General features: G+C 45.2%; 1 protein-coding gene across 1 annotated transcript in view; it reads right to left on the bottom strand.

The window, feature by feature from the left end:
* DPP10 (dipeptidyl peptidase like 10) overlaps positions 1 to 18,187 on the bottom strand; it is a 187,333-nt gene that overhangs the window by 62,477 nt on the left and 106,669 nt on the right. The window contains exons 6-8 of the mRNA XM_056536295.1: positions 4,352 to 4,404; positions 4,188 to 4,269; positions 1,752 to 1,872 (exon numbers count right to left, since the gene is read on the bottom strand). Of these exons, the coding sequence (XP_056392270.1) occupies positions 1,752 to 1,872; positions 4,188 to 4,269; positions 4,352 to 4,404 (256 nt within the window). The remainder of the gene's footprint in view (positions 1 to 1,751; positions 1,873 to 4,187; positions 4,270 to 4,351; positions 4,405 to 18,187) is intronic.

Consider the following 18,187-nt stretch of genomic DNA (forward strand, 5'->3'; position numbering starts at 1 on the left):
CCCACCCTCCTGACCACAGGAAAGCTGGATGTCAGTAGGTCCAGTTACACCTCTAGGTCCTGAGGGGTGAACAAGCAGTGTCCCAATTAAAAGGCTGAAGCCTGGCTGAGCTTCATGGAGTGTCTGCCTCAAAGTTTTGATGCATCTTAAAGGATGAGTGCCACAGTTCCTTGTCTTTATATTTTTACTAAGTTCACCCCTCCTTCACCTTACTCCTCCTCCGCCTCACACATCCTCCTTCTCACTCTTATTTTGCTTCACACCTCCTATTCCTCTTACTCCTCCTACACCTCACACATCCTCTTCCTCCTCCTTCCTCCTCCTACACCTCACACATCCTCTTCCTCCTCCTTCCTCCTCCTACACCTCACACATCCTCTTCCTCCTCCTTCCTCCTCCTACACCTCACACATCCTCTTCCTCCTCCTTACTCCTCCTACACCTCACACATCCTCTTCCTCACTCTGCCTTACACATCATCTTCCTCCTCCTCACTCCTCCTATGCCTTACACATCATCTTCCTCCTCCTCACTCCTCCTATGCCTTACACATCCTCTTCCTCCTCGTCACTCCTCCTACACCTCACACATCCTCTTCCTCACTCCGCCTCACACATCCTCTTCCTCCTCCTCACTCCTCCTACGCCTTACACATCATCTTCCTCCTCCTACACCTTACACATCCTCTTCCGCCTCCTATGCCTCACACGTCCTCTTCCTCCTCCTCCTACACCTCACACATCCTCACTCCACCTCACACATCCTCTTCCTCCTCCTCACTCCTCCTACGCCTTACACATCATCTTCCTCCTCCTCACTCCTCCTACGCCTTACACATCCTCTTCCTCCTCCTATGCCTCACACATCCTCTTCCTTCTCCTCACTCCTCCTACGCCTCACACATCCTCTTCCTCCTCCTCACTCCTCCTACGCCTCACAAATCCTCTTCCTCCTCCTCACTCCTCCTACACATCACACATCCTCTTCCTCCTCCCCACTCCTCCTACGCCTCACACATCCTCTTCCTCCTCCTCACTCCTCCTACGCCTCACAAATCCTCTTCCTCCTCCCCACTCCTCCTATGCCTCACACATCCTCTTCCTCACTCCTCCTACACCTCACACATCCTCTCCCTCCTCATCATACACCTCACACATCCTCTTTCTCACTCCGCCTCACACATCCTCTTCCTCCTCCTCACTCCTCCTATGCCTCACACATCCTCTTCCTCACTCCTCCTACGCCTCACACATCCTCTTCCTCCTCCTCACTCCTCCTACACCTCACACATCTTCTTCCTCCTCCTCATACACCTCACACATCCTCTTCCTCACTCCTAATCTTGCCCTCCTCCACCTCACACATCCGCCTCATCACCCTCCTTCTGTCACACAATCCTCCTCCACTTTATGCTTCCTTTATGTCCCAACTCATCAATACTTTATCTCACCTCTCCTCCACCTTACTACATCTTCATCTCACCCCCCCCCCCCTATTATTTCTCACTGCTCCTTTCCCTCTATTGTCTTCCACCCCAGCCATCCTCCATCTCACATGTCTTCTACCTCCCCACTCTATACTGTTCACCTTTGGCCAATTTTTCCTCTGAAAGGTCAAGTCACAGCAGTAAATAGGGAAGAGGAGGGCAGGATTCCAATGGTTTGGTTACCCCAGGTCCCTCATCACCGGACAATGGATGATGGACTGAATGTCAGCTCCTGGGTCACAGTCCTGCAGAAGAGATCCCTTACCCTCATAAAGCCAGTCCGAGAGCCCATTGTAGATGAACCCCTCCTTCCCAGATGATGTAAGCCGCAGGGAGCTGCTCCTCACATCCGGCCGGTAATAAATATTATTTTCAAAGATGAAGATCTAAAAGAAAAAGTCCATGTAGTGGGTTTAGTCACTGTGTGGGGGTTCTATTCATTTACTGTATGGTGGTATTATTTATTCAGTTACTGTACGGTGGTATTATTTATTCATTTACTGTATGGTGGTAGTATTTATTCATTTACTGTATGGTGGTAGTATTTATTCATTTACTGTATGGTGGTATTATTTATTCAGTTACTGTATGGTGGTAGTATTTATTCAGTTACTGTATGGTGGTATTATTTATTCATTTACTGCATGTTGGTATTTTTTATTCATTTACTGTATGGTGGTAGTATTTATTCAGTTACTGTATGGTGGTATTATTTATTCATTTACTGCATGGATGTATTATTTATTCATTTACTGTATGGTGGTAGTATTTATTCATTTACTGTATAGTGGTAGTATTTATTCAGTTACTGTATGGTGGTATTATTTATTCAGTTACTGTATAGTGGTAGTATTTATTCAGTTACTGTATGGTGGTATTATTTATTCATTTACTGTATGGTGGTAGTATTTATTCTTTTACTGTATGGTGGTATTTTTTATTCATTTACTGTATGGTGGTAGTATTTATTCAGTTACTGTATGGTGGTATTATTTATTCAGTTACTGTATGGTGGTATTATTTATTCAGTTACTGTATGGTGGTAGTATTTATTCAGTTACTGTATGGTGGTATTATTTATTCATTTACTGTATGGTGGTAGTATTTATTCTTTTACTGTATGGTGGTATTATTTATTCATTTACTGTATGGTGGTAGTATTTATTCATTAACTGGTGCCATTATTTATTCAGTAGGTTTATGGTGTTATTATTTAGCCTTCTTATGGCACCATTATTCAGCCAATGTATAGCGGAATTAGTCAGTGTATGCCTTATAATTCTTTTTTGTATGGTATTATTATTAAGTCAGCGTTTGGTGGTATTATTCACTCACTGTATGACATTATTTGCATTATGGTGGTACTTTTCACTTACTGCACAGTTGTATTATTCAGTCAGTGTATGGCGGTATTACCTATTTACTGTATGGTAGTATTATTAAAGGGGTACTCCGATGGAAAACTTTATTTTTTATTTTTAAATCAACTGGTGCCAGAAAGTTAAACAGATTTGTAAATTACTTCTATTAAAAAATCTTAATCCTACCAGTACTTATTAGCTGCTGAATACTACAGAAGAAATTATTTTCTTTTTAGAACACAGAGCTCTCTGCTGACATCACGAGCACAGTGCTCTCTGCTGACATATCTGTCCATTTTAGGAACTGTCCAGAGCAGCATATGTTCGCTGTGGGGATTTTCTCCTACTCTGGACGGTTCTTAAAATGGACAGAGGTGTCAGCAGAGAGCACTGTGCTCGTGATGTCTCCAGAGAGCTCTGTGTTCCAAAAAGAAAATAATTTCCTCTGTAGTAATCATCAGATAATAAGTACTGGAAGGATTAAGATTATTTAATAGAAGTAATTTACAAATCTGTTTATCTTTCTGGCACCAGTTGATTTAAAAAAAAAAAGTTTTCCACCGAAGTATCCCTTTAAGTCACTGTATAAATGTATTAGTCAGGCAGTGTATAGCAGTCTTTTTCAGCCACATTATAGAGGTTGGCTATCCGGGCATGCTGGGAGTTGTAGTTCTGCAACATCTGGAGGTCCACAGTTTGGAGACCACTGCCTTAAAGCATTGTTTGCTGGTGCATCTCAGAAGAGTCCTCCAACTTGCAGACATACATCTCTGTATTGTTTGTAAGTTAAAGGGGTACTACCGTGGAAAACTTTTTTTTTAATCAACTGGTGCCAGAAAGTTAAACAGATTTGTAAATTACTTCTATTAAAAAATCTTAATCCTTCCAGTACTTTTTAGGGGCTGTATACTAAAGAGAAATCCAAAAAAGAAATGCATTTCCTGTGATGTCCTGACCACAGTGCTTTCTGCTGACCTCTGCTGTCCATTTAGGGAACTGTCCAGAGAAGCCTATGTTTGCTATGGGGATTTTCTCCAGTTCCTAAAATGGACAGCAGAGGTCATCAGAGAGCACTGTGGTCAGGACATCACAGGAAATGCATTTCCTTTTTGGATTTCTCTTTAGTATACAGCCCCTAAAAAGTACTGGAAGGATTAAGATTTTTTAATAGAAGTGATTTACAAATCTGTTTAAGTTTCTGGCACCAGTTGATAAAAAAAAAAAAAAAAAAAAAAAAAAAAGTTTTCCACGGAAGTACCCCTTTAACTCATTCATTCACATATAACAAATATCATAAGTGTCTAATAGGGAACAGACAAGAATATATAACTGGATCTTACTAGTTGCTGCCCCTGGACACCCCACGCCGCATGCTGCAGCACCGAGTCCTCCACCTCCGGGGGGTTCAACTCCCAAACTTCCCTAAAACATAAACAATGCAATTCAGTCCCATTGACCAATGCTGGTGTTTGTCAGAAGAAGATGCCCAGAGATGTGACCGTACCTGGTGTGGATGTTGTAGATCACATAGGAGGCCGTGAAGGAATAGTGGAACACCTGCAATAAGAGGAAATATGGGTAAGCATGGTTATCACCACAATACAGCCAACACAGAGCCCCTAATGCAGTGTTTCCCAAACAGGGTGCCTCCAGGTGTTGCAAAACTACAACTCCCAGCATGCCCGGACAGCCAAAGGCTGTCCGGGCATGCTGGGAGTTGTAGTTTTTCAACACCTGGAGGCACCTTGGTTGGGAAACACTGCCCTAATGGTAACACCCCTTCTCTGTAAATGGTAGGCAGTGGTCTTTACTATGACCTGTACACCATAATAAGGAAAGCAAGTCCCAACACTCACCCTGCAGGTGCAAAAAAAGTGTATATTGCAACACCATAGCATGGTACATCAGAGGACGCATTTCGGCCCCACACTGAAACCTGTCCTCTGATGCAATAAGCTGTAGTGATGGCCTTAAAGGGGTTATCCAAGAAAAAAAATTATATATATATATATATATATATATATATATATATATCAATCAACTGGCTCCAGAAAGTTAAACAGATTTGTAAATTACTTCTATTAAAAAAAATCTTAATCCTTTCAGTACTTCTGAGCTGCTGAAGTTGAGTTGTTCTTTTCTGTCTAAGTGCTCTCTGATGACACCTGTCTCTTGAACTGTCCAGAGTAGAAGCAAATCCCCATAGCAAACCTCTTCTACTCTGTGCAGTTCCCGAGACAAGCAGAGATGTCAGCAGAGAGCACTGTTGCCAGAGAGAAAAAAACAACTCAATTTCAGCAGCTGATAATTATTGGAAGGATTAAGATTTTTTAATAGAAGTAATTTACAAATCTGTTTAACTTTCTGGAGCCAGTAGATATAGATAGATAGAGAGAGATAGATAGATAGAGAGAGAGAGAGAGATAGAGAGAGAGATAGATATAGATATAGAGAGATAGATATAGAGAGAGATAGAGAGATAGATAGACATAGATAGAGATAGATAGATAGAGATAGATAGAGATATATATATATAGATAGATAGATATGAGATAGATAGATAGATAAAGAGAGAGAGAGAGATAGAGAGAGAGATAGAGAGAGAGAGAGAGAGAGAGAGAGATAGAGAGAGAGATAGAGAGATAGAGATAGATAGTTTTTTCCTGGAATACCCCTTTAACACGTCTATTCTGCATCTGCAGGGTGAGTGCCGGGACTTACTTTACTGATTACATTAGAGGTTTTTGTCCAGTCTGAGCAGAAGAGATGCCGATCGAGCTCCTCCACATCTATAACTAAAGGCGGCCGTGCCCATTGGATAAAAATAGGTCAATGGTTGATCAACCGGTAAATGAGCGATCGTCTGATGAACAATCGTTTTACAGATATCGGCCTTTAAAGTTGACCGTACACGTTTACATGTCATCTCCATGAAGGACAATCGATATTACTTGGAGAATTCTGAGAATATTCTTTTCTGACAGATCGTTCAAAGGCGAAAGAGCTTTTTTTTTTATGGATCATCTTTCGTTCGACTACTGTCCAAAAATTTCCAACACTTTTTGACTAAACTGATTATTCATTGTTACATTTTAGCCAGCAAGCGATTATTTTGGTTCAGATTGTCCACTTTCAACTTTAAGGAATTAATCTTCTCAGATATCTGGCAGGTCAGGACATTATATTCAGATATCAGGCAGGTCAGGACATTATATTCAGATATCAGGCAGGTCGGGACATTATATTCAGATATCAGGCAGGTCAGGGATATTATATTCAGATATCAGGCAGGTCGGGACATTATATTCAGATAGCAGGCAGGTCAGGGATATTATATTCAGATATCAGGCAGGTCAAGGACATTATATTCAGATATCAGGCAGGTCAGTGACATTATATTCAGATAGCAGGCAGGTGGGGGACATTATATTCAGATATCAGGCAGGTCGGGACATTATACTCAGATATCAGGCAGGTCAGGGATATTATATTCAGATATCAGGCAGGTCAAGGACATTATATTCAGATATCAGGCAGGTCGGGGACATTATATTCAGATATCAGGCAGGTCAAGGACATTATATTCAGATATCAGGCAGGTCAGGGACATTATATTCAGATATCAGGCAGGTCGGGGACATTATATTCAGATATCAGGCAGGTCGGGGACATTATATTCAGATATCAGGCAGGTCGGGGATATTATATTCAGATATCAGGCAGGTCGGGACATTATACTCAGATATCAGGCAGGTCAGGGATATTATATTCAGATATCAGGCAGGTCAAGGACATTATATTCAGATATCAGGCAGGTCGGGGACATTATATTCAGATATCAGGCAGGTCAAGGACATTATATTCAGATATCAGGCAGGTCAGGGATATTATATTCAGATATCAGGCAGGTCGGGACATTATACTCAGATATCAGGCAGGTCGGGAACATTATATTCAGATATCAGGCAGGTCAGGGATATTATATTCAGATATCAGGCAGGTCAGGGACATTATATTCAGATATCAGGCAGGTGGGGGACATTATATTCAGATATCAGGCAGGTCGGGACATTATATTCAGATATCAGGCAGGTCGGGGACATTATATTCAGATATCAGGCAGGTCGGGGACATTATATTCAGATATCCGGCAGGTCGGGGACATTATATTCATATATCAGGCAGGTCGGGGACATTATATTCATATATCAGGCAGGTCGGGACATTATATTCAGATATCAGGCAGGTCGGGGACATTATATTCAGATATCAGGCAGGTCGGGACATTATATTCAGATATCAGGCAGGTCGGGACATTATATTCAGATATCAGGCAGGTCGGGACATTATATTCAGATATCAGGCAGGTCGGGACATTATATTCAGATATCAGGCAGGTCGGGGACATTATATTCAGATATCCGGCAGGTCGGGGACATTATATTCATATATCAGGCAGGTCGGGGACATTATATTCAGATATCAGGCCGGTCAGGACATTATATTCAGATATCAGGCAGGTCGGGGACATTATATTCAGATATCAGGCAGGTCGGGGACATTATATTCAGATATCAGGCAGGTCGGGGACATTATATTCAGATATCAGGCAGGTCGGGGACATTATATTCAGATATCAGGCAGGTCGGGGACATTATATTCAGATATCAGGCAGGTCGGGACATTATATTCAGATATCAGGCAGGTCAGTGACATTATATTCAGATATCAGGCAGGTGGGGGACATTATATTCAGATATCAGGCAGGTCAGGGACATTATATTCAGATATCAGGCAGGTGGGGGACATTATATTCAGATATCAGGCAGGTCGGGGACATTATATTCAGATATCCGGCAGGTCGGGGACATTATATTCATATATCAGGCAGGTTGGGGACATTATATTCATATATCAGGCAGGTCGGGACATTATATTCAGATATCAGGCAGGTCGGGGACATTATATTCAGATATCAGGCAGGTCGGGACATTATATTCAGATATCAGGCAGGTCGGGACATTATATTCAGATATAAGGCAGGTCAGGGACATTATATTCAGATATCAGGCAGGTCGGGAACATTATATTCAGATATCAGGCAGGTCGGGGACATTATATTCAGATATCAGGCAGGTCGGGGACATTATATTCAGATATCAGGTAGGTCAGGGACATTATATTCAGATATCAGGCAGGTCGGGGACATTATATTCAGATATCAGGCAGGTCGGGGACATTATATTCAGATATCAGGCAGGTCGGGACATTATATTCAGATATCAGGCAGGTTTGGGACATTATATTCAGATATCAGGCAGGTCGGTGACATTATATTCAGATATCAGGCAGGTCGGGGACATTATATTCAGATATCAGGCAGGTCGGGGACATTATATTCAGATATCAGGCAGGTGGGGGACATTATATTCAGATATCAGGCAGGTCGGGACATTATATTCAGATATCAGGCAGGTCGGGGACATTATATTCAGATATCAGGCAGGTCGGGGACATTATATTCAGATATCAGGCAGGTGGGGGACATTATATTCAGATATCAGGCAGGTCGGGACATTATATTCAGATATCAGGCAGGTCGGGGACATTATATTCAGATATCAGGCAGGTCGGGGACATTATCTTCAGATATCAGGCAGGTCGGGGACATTATATTCAGATATCAGGCAGGTCGGGGACATTATATTCAGATATCAGGCAGGTCGGGGACATTATATTCAGATATCAGGCAGGTCGGGGACATTATATTCAGATATCAGGCAGGTGGGGGACATTATATTCAGATATCAGGCAGGTGGGGGACATTATATTCAGATATCAGGCAGTTCGAGGAAATTATATTCAGATATCAGGCAGGTAGGGACATTATATTCAGATATCAGGCAGGTCGAGGACATTATATTCAGGTATCAGGCAGGTCGGGACATTATATTCAGATATCAGGCAGGTCGAGGACATTATATTCAGGTATCAGGCAGGTCGGGACATTATATTCAGATATCAGGCAGGTCGGGACATTATATTCAGATATCAGGCAGGTCGGGACATTATATTCAGATATCAGGCAGGCGGGGACATTATATTCAGATATCAGGCGGGTCAGGACATTATATTCAGATATCAGGCAGGTGGGGGACATTATATTCAGATATCAGGCAGGTGGGGGACATTATATACAGATATCAGGCAGGTCGGGGACATTATATTCAGATATCAGGCAGGTCGGGGACATTATATTCATATATCAGGCAGGTCGGGGACATTATATTCAGATATCAGGCAGGTCGGGGACATTATATTCAGATATCAAGCAGGTCAAGGACATTATATTCAGATATCAGGCAGGTCAGGGACATTATATTCAGATATTAGGCAGGTCGGGGACATTATATTCATATATCAGGCAGGTCGGGAACATTATATTCAGATATCAGGCAGGTCGGGGACATTATATTCAGATATCAGGCAGGTCGGGGACATTATATTCAGATATCAGGCAGGTCGGGACATTATATTCAGATATCAGGCAGGTTTGGGACATTATATTCAGATATCAGGCAGGTCGGGGACATTATATTCAGATATCAGGCAGGTCGGGGACATTATATTCAGATATCAGGCAGGTTGGGGACATTATATTCAGATATCAGGCAGGTCAGGGACATTATATTCACATATTAGGCAGGTGGGGGACATTATATTCAGATATCAGGCAGGTCGGGAACATTATATTCAGATATCAGGCAGGTCGGGGACATTATATTCAGATATCAGGCAGGTCAGGGACATTATATTCAGATATTAGGCAGTTGGGGGACATTATATTCAGATATCAGGCAGGTGGGGGACATTATATTCAGATATCAGGCAGGTCAGGGACATTATATTCAGATATCAGGCAGGTCGGGACATTATATTCAGATATCAGGCAGGTCGGGGACATTATATTCAGATATCAGGCAGGTCGGGGACATTATATTCAGATATCAGGCAGGTGGGGGACATTATATTCAGATATCAGGCAGGTCGGGGACATTATATTCAGATATCAGGCAGGTCAGGGACATTATATTCAGATATCAGGCAGGTCAGGGACATTATATTTAGATATCAGGCAGGTCAGGGACATTATATTTAGATATCAGGCAGGTCGGGGACATTATATTCAGATATCAGGCAGGTCGGGACATTATATTTAGATATCAGGCAGGTGGGGGATATTATATTCAGATATCAGGCAGGTCGGGACATTATATTCAGATATCAGGCAGGTCGGGGATATTATATTCAGATATCAGGCAGGTCGGGGACATTATATACAGATATCAGGCAGGTCGGGGATATTATATTCAGATATCAGGCAGGTCAGGGACATTATATTCAGATATCAGGCAGGTTAAGGATATTGTAGATTATACTAAACATCATGGTGATATTTTTATGGTTTTCATACATTTATTCCATTAGAGTTTCATCTTGGCATCAGTGTCCTCGGTGTGCACCCCTGAAGATTCTCCTTATACCCGCTCAGGCCCATTCACTCAGACAATGCACTAAATTTAGTGCGGCTGAGACCTCTGAATTATTTAGAAGCTTCTCACATTAACTACGAGACTGAATCCACAACTTGTGGGTCATGTCGTTTTGCTCAATGATATTGCGACGAGGTTACATCGCTGAAGCTGAGAGCCAGACGGGTAGGACATGGCCTACAACAAGTACATATTATGGTCTGCATCAGTGGGGCACGACTAGATATGTGATGGATCTAGGAACGGGCTGACTATTCAGGCATTAAAGGGGTACTCCACTGGCCAGTGTTTGGAACTTTTAGTTCCGAACGCTGCGTGCGCGCTGCGGGGGTCGGCAACGCCCCCTCAATGCAAGTCTATGGGAGGGAGCGTGGCGTACATGGGTACGTACAATGTACAAAACCCAACCTCCGTGCCCCACCATACTTAAAGGGGTAGCTTGTGATGTCATAGCCCCGTTCCCTCATGACGTCACACCCCACCCCCTCAATGCAAGTCTAAGGGAGGGGGCGTGACGGCTGTCACGCCCCCTCCCATAGACTTGCATCGAGGGGGCGGGGGCGTGATGTCATGATGGGGTTTTGTACGTTGTACGTACCCATGTACGCCACGCCCCCTCCCATAGACTTGCATTGAGGGGGCGTTGCCGACCCCCGCAGCGCACACACAGCGTTCGGAACTAAAAGTTCCAAACACTGGCTAGTGGACTGTGAAAGATGGCAGCCGCTGCGCTCAGCTCATGAGACCCACGGGCGCACGGTCCCTATAGCAGGAAGAGTATAACATGTCGGCCGCAGTGCCATCCCCATAGCGGGGACTGTAAAAGAGGCCAGCCGCTGCGCTCGGCTCATGAGACCTGCGGGAGCACGGTCCCTGTAGCGGGGAGAGTATAAGATGACGGCCGCAGCACAATCCCCATAGAGGGGACTGTATCACATGCCAGCCGCTGCGCTCTGCTCATAAGACCCGCGGGCGCACGGTCCCCATAACGACTAAAGTATAAGGTGTCGGGCGCAGCACCATCCCCCATAGAGGGGACTGTATCACATGCCAGTCTCTGCGCTCTGCTCATAAGACCCGCGGGTGCACGGTCCCCATAACGACTAGAATATAAGGTGTCGGGCGCAGCACAATCCACCATAGAGGGGACTGTATCACATGCCAGCCGCTGCGCTCACCTCATGACAGCCGCGGGCACACGGTCCTCGGCTATCATCTTCCTGCAGTGGTAGCCGAATAAACACTGCAGTGAACGGTGTTTGAACCACAATATATGGTCACATTCTATGGCAAAACACAAAATATTGCACCACACCGGAACTCAGAGGCAGTTAACACATCTGCTTGTCTTAGAGGCACTGCAATTCACAATGGTGGGGTGCAGTTCTGTAGAACTGTGACTTGGAAGCCACTCTGTATTAGGCCTGTCCGGAGGCCCACTTTAGTCCTAGAACGATCTGCAAAATTCTCTCCTGCACTATGTTTGTGTCCTGGTTTGACTTCTTAGCAGGTGCTCCTTGCCCCATGCTGTCCTGGACTAGACTCCTCTCACATAGATAGGTTGCATTCCCTTCCTCTAAGCAGAGAGGCTGCACTCAAAAGTCAATGCTCCCTTCCACTAACTAGGGAGGTTGGCCTAGAGTAAGCTCCTCCTCCCCTCTCTTGAAAGGTTCCTAACTGTGTATGAGTGTGAATGGGTTAACCCTTACACAGCTCTAAGCCTTGCCTGGTATTAAAATTTTCAGTTTTAATAGTATAATGGTATAAAGCAACATAAAAACACTGCATACATTCAATGCTCCTTTGGCTCAGCTGCTGATTTTTGATCTCTTCTTCAGTCATGGCCGCAGTCAATTAAACGATAACACTGGACGGGAGGAAGAAGCAGATACCTAATGCAACTTCACGCTTCTCCGTCTACAGGACGTCACAGGGAAATCACAAGAAGAATTTGATGGCGTTTAATATACAAGGAACATTTCTCTCTTTGATTTCAGGTCTCTGGAAATGGATTTTGCCTGAGGTCTGTGACAAGCAGTTATCAGCTTTAGTCTCCAATGGGGTCTGCGCTCTCCACAGATAATCCAGCAGAAACGCCTCATATGACATTTATTATATTCAGGAAAGTGAGCTTCACATTGAGATAACTACTGTACAATAAATCAGCGGAAGATTATTGACCTGCAGATCCCATCACTGCTCAGACACATGAAGACCCCCGTCGGCAGTGTAACTGAGCCATTAGAAGTTCTTATCTTCATTCTGTAGGAGGCCTCCAACACTAAAGATGGCTGAATAGAATAGTTAGATGGAAATGTACAGACCGTGGGCTGCAGGGAATGAAACATCAGGAGCGGAGGGCATAATGGAAAGATGAATGCGGCACTGTCATAATACTGACCCCCACCTAACTAAGGCCCGGTCATATTTTTATCTATAGGTCCAAACAATAGGTCAGAACATGATGTGGAGGACGACTTGGTCACTATAATCTTCTCATCTCAAGTTTAGGAACAAAGATGGTGGATCAGATTGATCAGGACATGGAGGGGAAGCCCACACAGCAAGGGCCGAGATAGAGTGGGGATGAAACTGGTCACAGAGGACCCTCATCTATCACTGGTCACACAGGACCCTCATCTATTACTGGTCACACAGGACTCTCATCTATCACTGGTCACACAGGACCCTCATCTATCACTGGTCACACAGGACCCTCATCTATTACTGGTCACACAGGACTCTCATCTATCACTGGTCACACAGGACCCTCATCTATTACTGGTCACACAGGACCCTCATCTATTACTGGTCACACAGGACCCTCATCTATCACTGGTCACACAGGACCCTCATCTATCACTGGTCACACAGGACCCTCATCTATCATTGGTCACACAGGACCCTCATCTATCACTGGTCACACAGGACCCTCATCTATCATTGGTCACACAGGACCCTCATCTATCACTGGTCACACAGGACCCTCATCTATCACTGGTCACACAGGACCCTCATCTATCATTGGTCATACAGGACCCTCATCTATCACTGGTCACACAGGACCCTCATCTATCATTGGTCACACAGGACCCTCATCTATCATTGGTCATACAGGACCCTCATCTATCACTGGTCACACAGGACCCTCATCTATCATTGGTCATACAGGACCCTCATCTATTACTGGTCACACAGGACCCTCATCTATCACTGGTCACACAGGACCCTCATCTATCACTGGTCACACAGGACCCTCATCTATCACTGGTCACACAGGACCCTCATCTATCACTGGTCACACAGGACCCTCATCTATCACTGGTCATACAGGACCCTCATCTATCACTGGTCACACAGGACTCTCATCTATCACTGGTCACACAGGACCCTCATCTATCACTGGTCACACAGGACCCTCATCTATCATTGGTCACACAGGACCCTCATCTATCACTGGTCACACAGGACTCTCATCTATCACTGGTCACATAGGACCCTCATCTATCATTGGACACACAGGACTCTCATCTATCACTGGTCACACAGGACCCTCATCTATCATTGGTCACACAGGACCCTCATCTATCACTGGTCACACAGGACTCTCATCTATCACTGGTCACACAGGACCCTCATCTATTACTGGTCACACAGGACCCTCATCTATCATTGGTCACACAGGACCCTCATCTATCATTGGTCACACAGGACTCTCATCTATCACTGGTCACACAGGACCCTCATCTATCATTGGTCACACAGGACCCTCATCTATCATTGGTCACACAGGACTCTCATCTATCACTGGTCACACAGGACCCTCATCTATCATTGGTCACACAGGACCCTCATCTATCATTGGTCACACAGGACTCTCATCTATCACTGGTCACACAGGACCCTCATCTATCATTGGTCACACAGGACCCTCATCTATCATTGGTCACACAGGACTCTCATCTATCACTGGTCACACAGGACCCTCATCTATCATTGGTCACACAGGACTCTCATCTATCACTGGTCACACAGGACCCTCATCTATCACTGTTCACACAGATCCCTCGTCTATCATTGGTCACACAGGACTCTCATCTATCACTGGTCACACAGGACCCTCATCTATCACTGGTCACACAGGACCCTCATCTATTACTGATCACACAGGATCCTCATCTATCATTGGTCACACAGGACCCTCATCTATCATTGGTCACACAGGACCCTCATCTATCATTGGTCACACAGGACTCTCATCTATCACTGGTCACACAGGACCCTCATCTATCACTGGTCACACAGGACCCTCATCTATCACTGGTCACACAGGACTCTCATCTATCACTGGTCACACAGGACCCTCATCTATCACTGGTCACACAGGACCCTCATCTATCACTGGTCACACAGGACCCTCATCTATCATTGGTCACACAGGACCCTCATCTATCATTGGTCACACAGGACCCTCATCTATCACTGGTCACACAGGACCCTCATCTATCATTGGTCACACAGGACTCTCATCTATCACTGGTCACACAGGACCCTCATCTATCACTGGTCACACAGGACCCTCATCTATCACTGGTCACACAGGACTCTCATCTATCACTGGTCACACAGGACCCTCATCTATCACTGGTCACACAGGACCCTCATCTATTACTGGTCACACAGGACTCTCATCTATCACTGGTCACACAGAACTCTCATCTATTACTGGTCACACAGGACTCTCATCTATCATTGGTCACACAGGACCCTCATCTATCACTGGTCACACAGGACCCTCATCTATCACTGGTCACACAGGACCCTCATCTATCACTGGTCACACAGGACCCTCATCTATCACTGGTCACACAGGACCCTCATCTATCACTGGTCACACAGGACCCTCATCTATCACTGGTCACACAGGACTCTCATCTATCATTGGTCACACAGGACTCTCATCTATCACTGGTCACACAGGACCCTCATCTATCACTGGTCACAGAGGACCCTCATCTATCACTGGTCACACAGGACCCTCATCTATCACTGGTCACACAGGACCCTCATCTATCACTGGTCACACAGGACCCTCATCTATCACTGGTCACACAGGACCCTCATCTATCATTGGTCACACAGGACTCTCATCTATCACTGGTCACACAGGACTCTCATCTATCACTGGTCACACAGATCCCTCATCTATCACTGGTCACACAGGACCCTCATCTATCATTGGTCACACAGGACCCTCATCTATCATTGGTCACACAGGACCCTCATCTATTACTGGTCACACAGGACTCTCATCTATCACTGGTCACACAGGACTCTCATCTATCATTGGTCACACAGGACTCTCATCTATCACTGGTCACACAGGACCCTCATCTATCATTGGTCACACAGGACTCTCATCTATCATTGGTCACACAGGACCCTCATCTATCATTGGTCATACAGGACCCTCATCTATCACTGGTCACACAGGACCCTCATCTATCATTGGTCATACAGGACCCTCATCTATTACTGGTCACACAGGACCCTCATCTATCACTGGTCACACAGGACCCTCATCTATCACTGGTCACACAGGACCCTCATCTATCACTGGTCACACAGGACCCTCATCTATCACTGGTCACACAGGACCCTCATCTATCACTGGTCATACAGGACCCTCATCTATCACTGGTCACACAGGACTCTCATCTATCACTGGTCACACAGGACCCTCATCTATCACTGGTCACACAGGACCCTCATCTATCATTGGTCACACAGGACCCTCATCTATCACTGGTCACACAGGACTCTCATCTATCACTGGTCACATAGGACCCTCATCTATCATTGGACACACAGGACTCTCATCTATCACTGGTCACACAGGACCCTCATCTATCATTGGTCACACAGGACCCTCATCTATCACTGGTCACACAGGACTCTCATCTATCACTGGTCACACAGGACCCTCATCTATTACTGGTCACACAGGACCCTCATCTATCATTGGTCACACAGGACCCTCATCTATCATTGGTCACACAGGACTCTCATCTATCATTGGTCACACAGGACCCTCATCTATCATTGGTCACACAGGACTCTCATCTATCATTGGTCACACAGGACTCTAATCTATCACTGGTCACACAGGACCCTCATCTATTACTGATCACACAGGATCCTCATCTATCATTGGTCACACAGGACCCTCATCTATCATTGGTCACACAGGACCCTCATCTATCATTGGTCACACAGGACCCTCATCTATTACTGGTCACACAGGACTCTCATCTATCATTGGTCACACAGGACCCTCATCTATCACTGGTCACACAGGACCCTCATCTATCATTGGTCACACAGGACCCTCATCTATCATTGGTCACACAGGACTCTCATCTATCACTGGTCACACAGGACTCTAATCTATCACTGGTCACACAGGACCCTCATCTATTACTGATCACACAGGATCCTCATCTATCATTGGTCACACAGGACCCTCATCTATCATTGGTCACACAGGACCCTCATCTATCATTGGTCACACAGGACTCTCATCTATCACTGGTCACACAGGACCCTCATCTATCACTGGTCACACAGGACCCTCATCTATCACTGGTCACACAGGACTCTCATCTATCACTGGTCACACAGGACCCTCATCTATCACTGGTCACACAGGACCCTCATCTATCACTGGTCACACAGGACCCTCATCTATCATTGGTCACACAGGACCCTCATCTATCATTGGTCACACAGGACCCTCATCTATCACTGGTCACACAGGACCCTCATCTATCATTGGTCACACAGGACTCTCATCTATCACTGGTCACACAGGACCCTCATCTATCACTGGTCACACAGGACCCTCATCTATCACTGGTCACACAGGACCCTCATCTATCATTGGTCACACAGGACTCTCATCTATCACTGGTCACACAGGACCCTCATCTATCACTGGTCACACAGGACCCTCATCTATCATTGGTCACACAGGACTCTCATCTATCACTGGTCACACAGGACCCTCATCTATCATTGGTCACACAGGACTCTCATCTATCACTGGTCACACAGGACCCTCATCTATTACTGGTCACACAGGACTCTCATCTATCACTGGTCACACAGAACTCTCATCTATTACTGGTCACACAGGACTCTCATCTATCATTGGTCACACAGGACCCTCATCTATCACTGGTCACACAGGACCCTCATCTATCACTGGTCACACAGGACCCTCATCTATCACTGGTCACACAGGACCCTCATCTATCACTGGTCACACAGGACCCTCATCTATCACTGGTCACACAGGACCCTCATCTATCACTGGTCACACAGGACTCTCATCTATCATTGGTCACACAGGACTCTCATCTATCACTGGTCACACAGGACCCTCATCTATCACTGGTCACACAGGACCCTCATCTATCACTGGTCACACAGGACCCTCATCTATCACTGGTCACACAGGACCCTCATCTATCACTGGTCACACAGGACCCTCATCTATTACTGGTCACACAGGACTCTCATCTATCACTGGTCACACAGATCCCTCATCTATCACTGGTCACACAGGACCCTCATCTATCATTGGTCACACAGGACTCTCATCTATCACTGGTCACACAGGACTCTCATCTATCATTGGTCACACAGGACTCTCATCTATCACTGGTCACACAGGACCCTCATCTATCATTGGTCACACAGGACTCTCATCTATCATTGGTCACACA

The sequence above is a fragment of the Hyla sarda genome, chromosome 8 (genome assembly GCF_029499605.1).
Source record: "Hyla sarda isolate aHylSar1 chromosome 8, aHylSar1.hap1, whole genome shotgun sequence".
Taxonomy (NCBI): Eukaryota; Metazoa; Chordata; class Amphibia; order Anura; family Hylidae; genus Hyla; species Hyla sarda.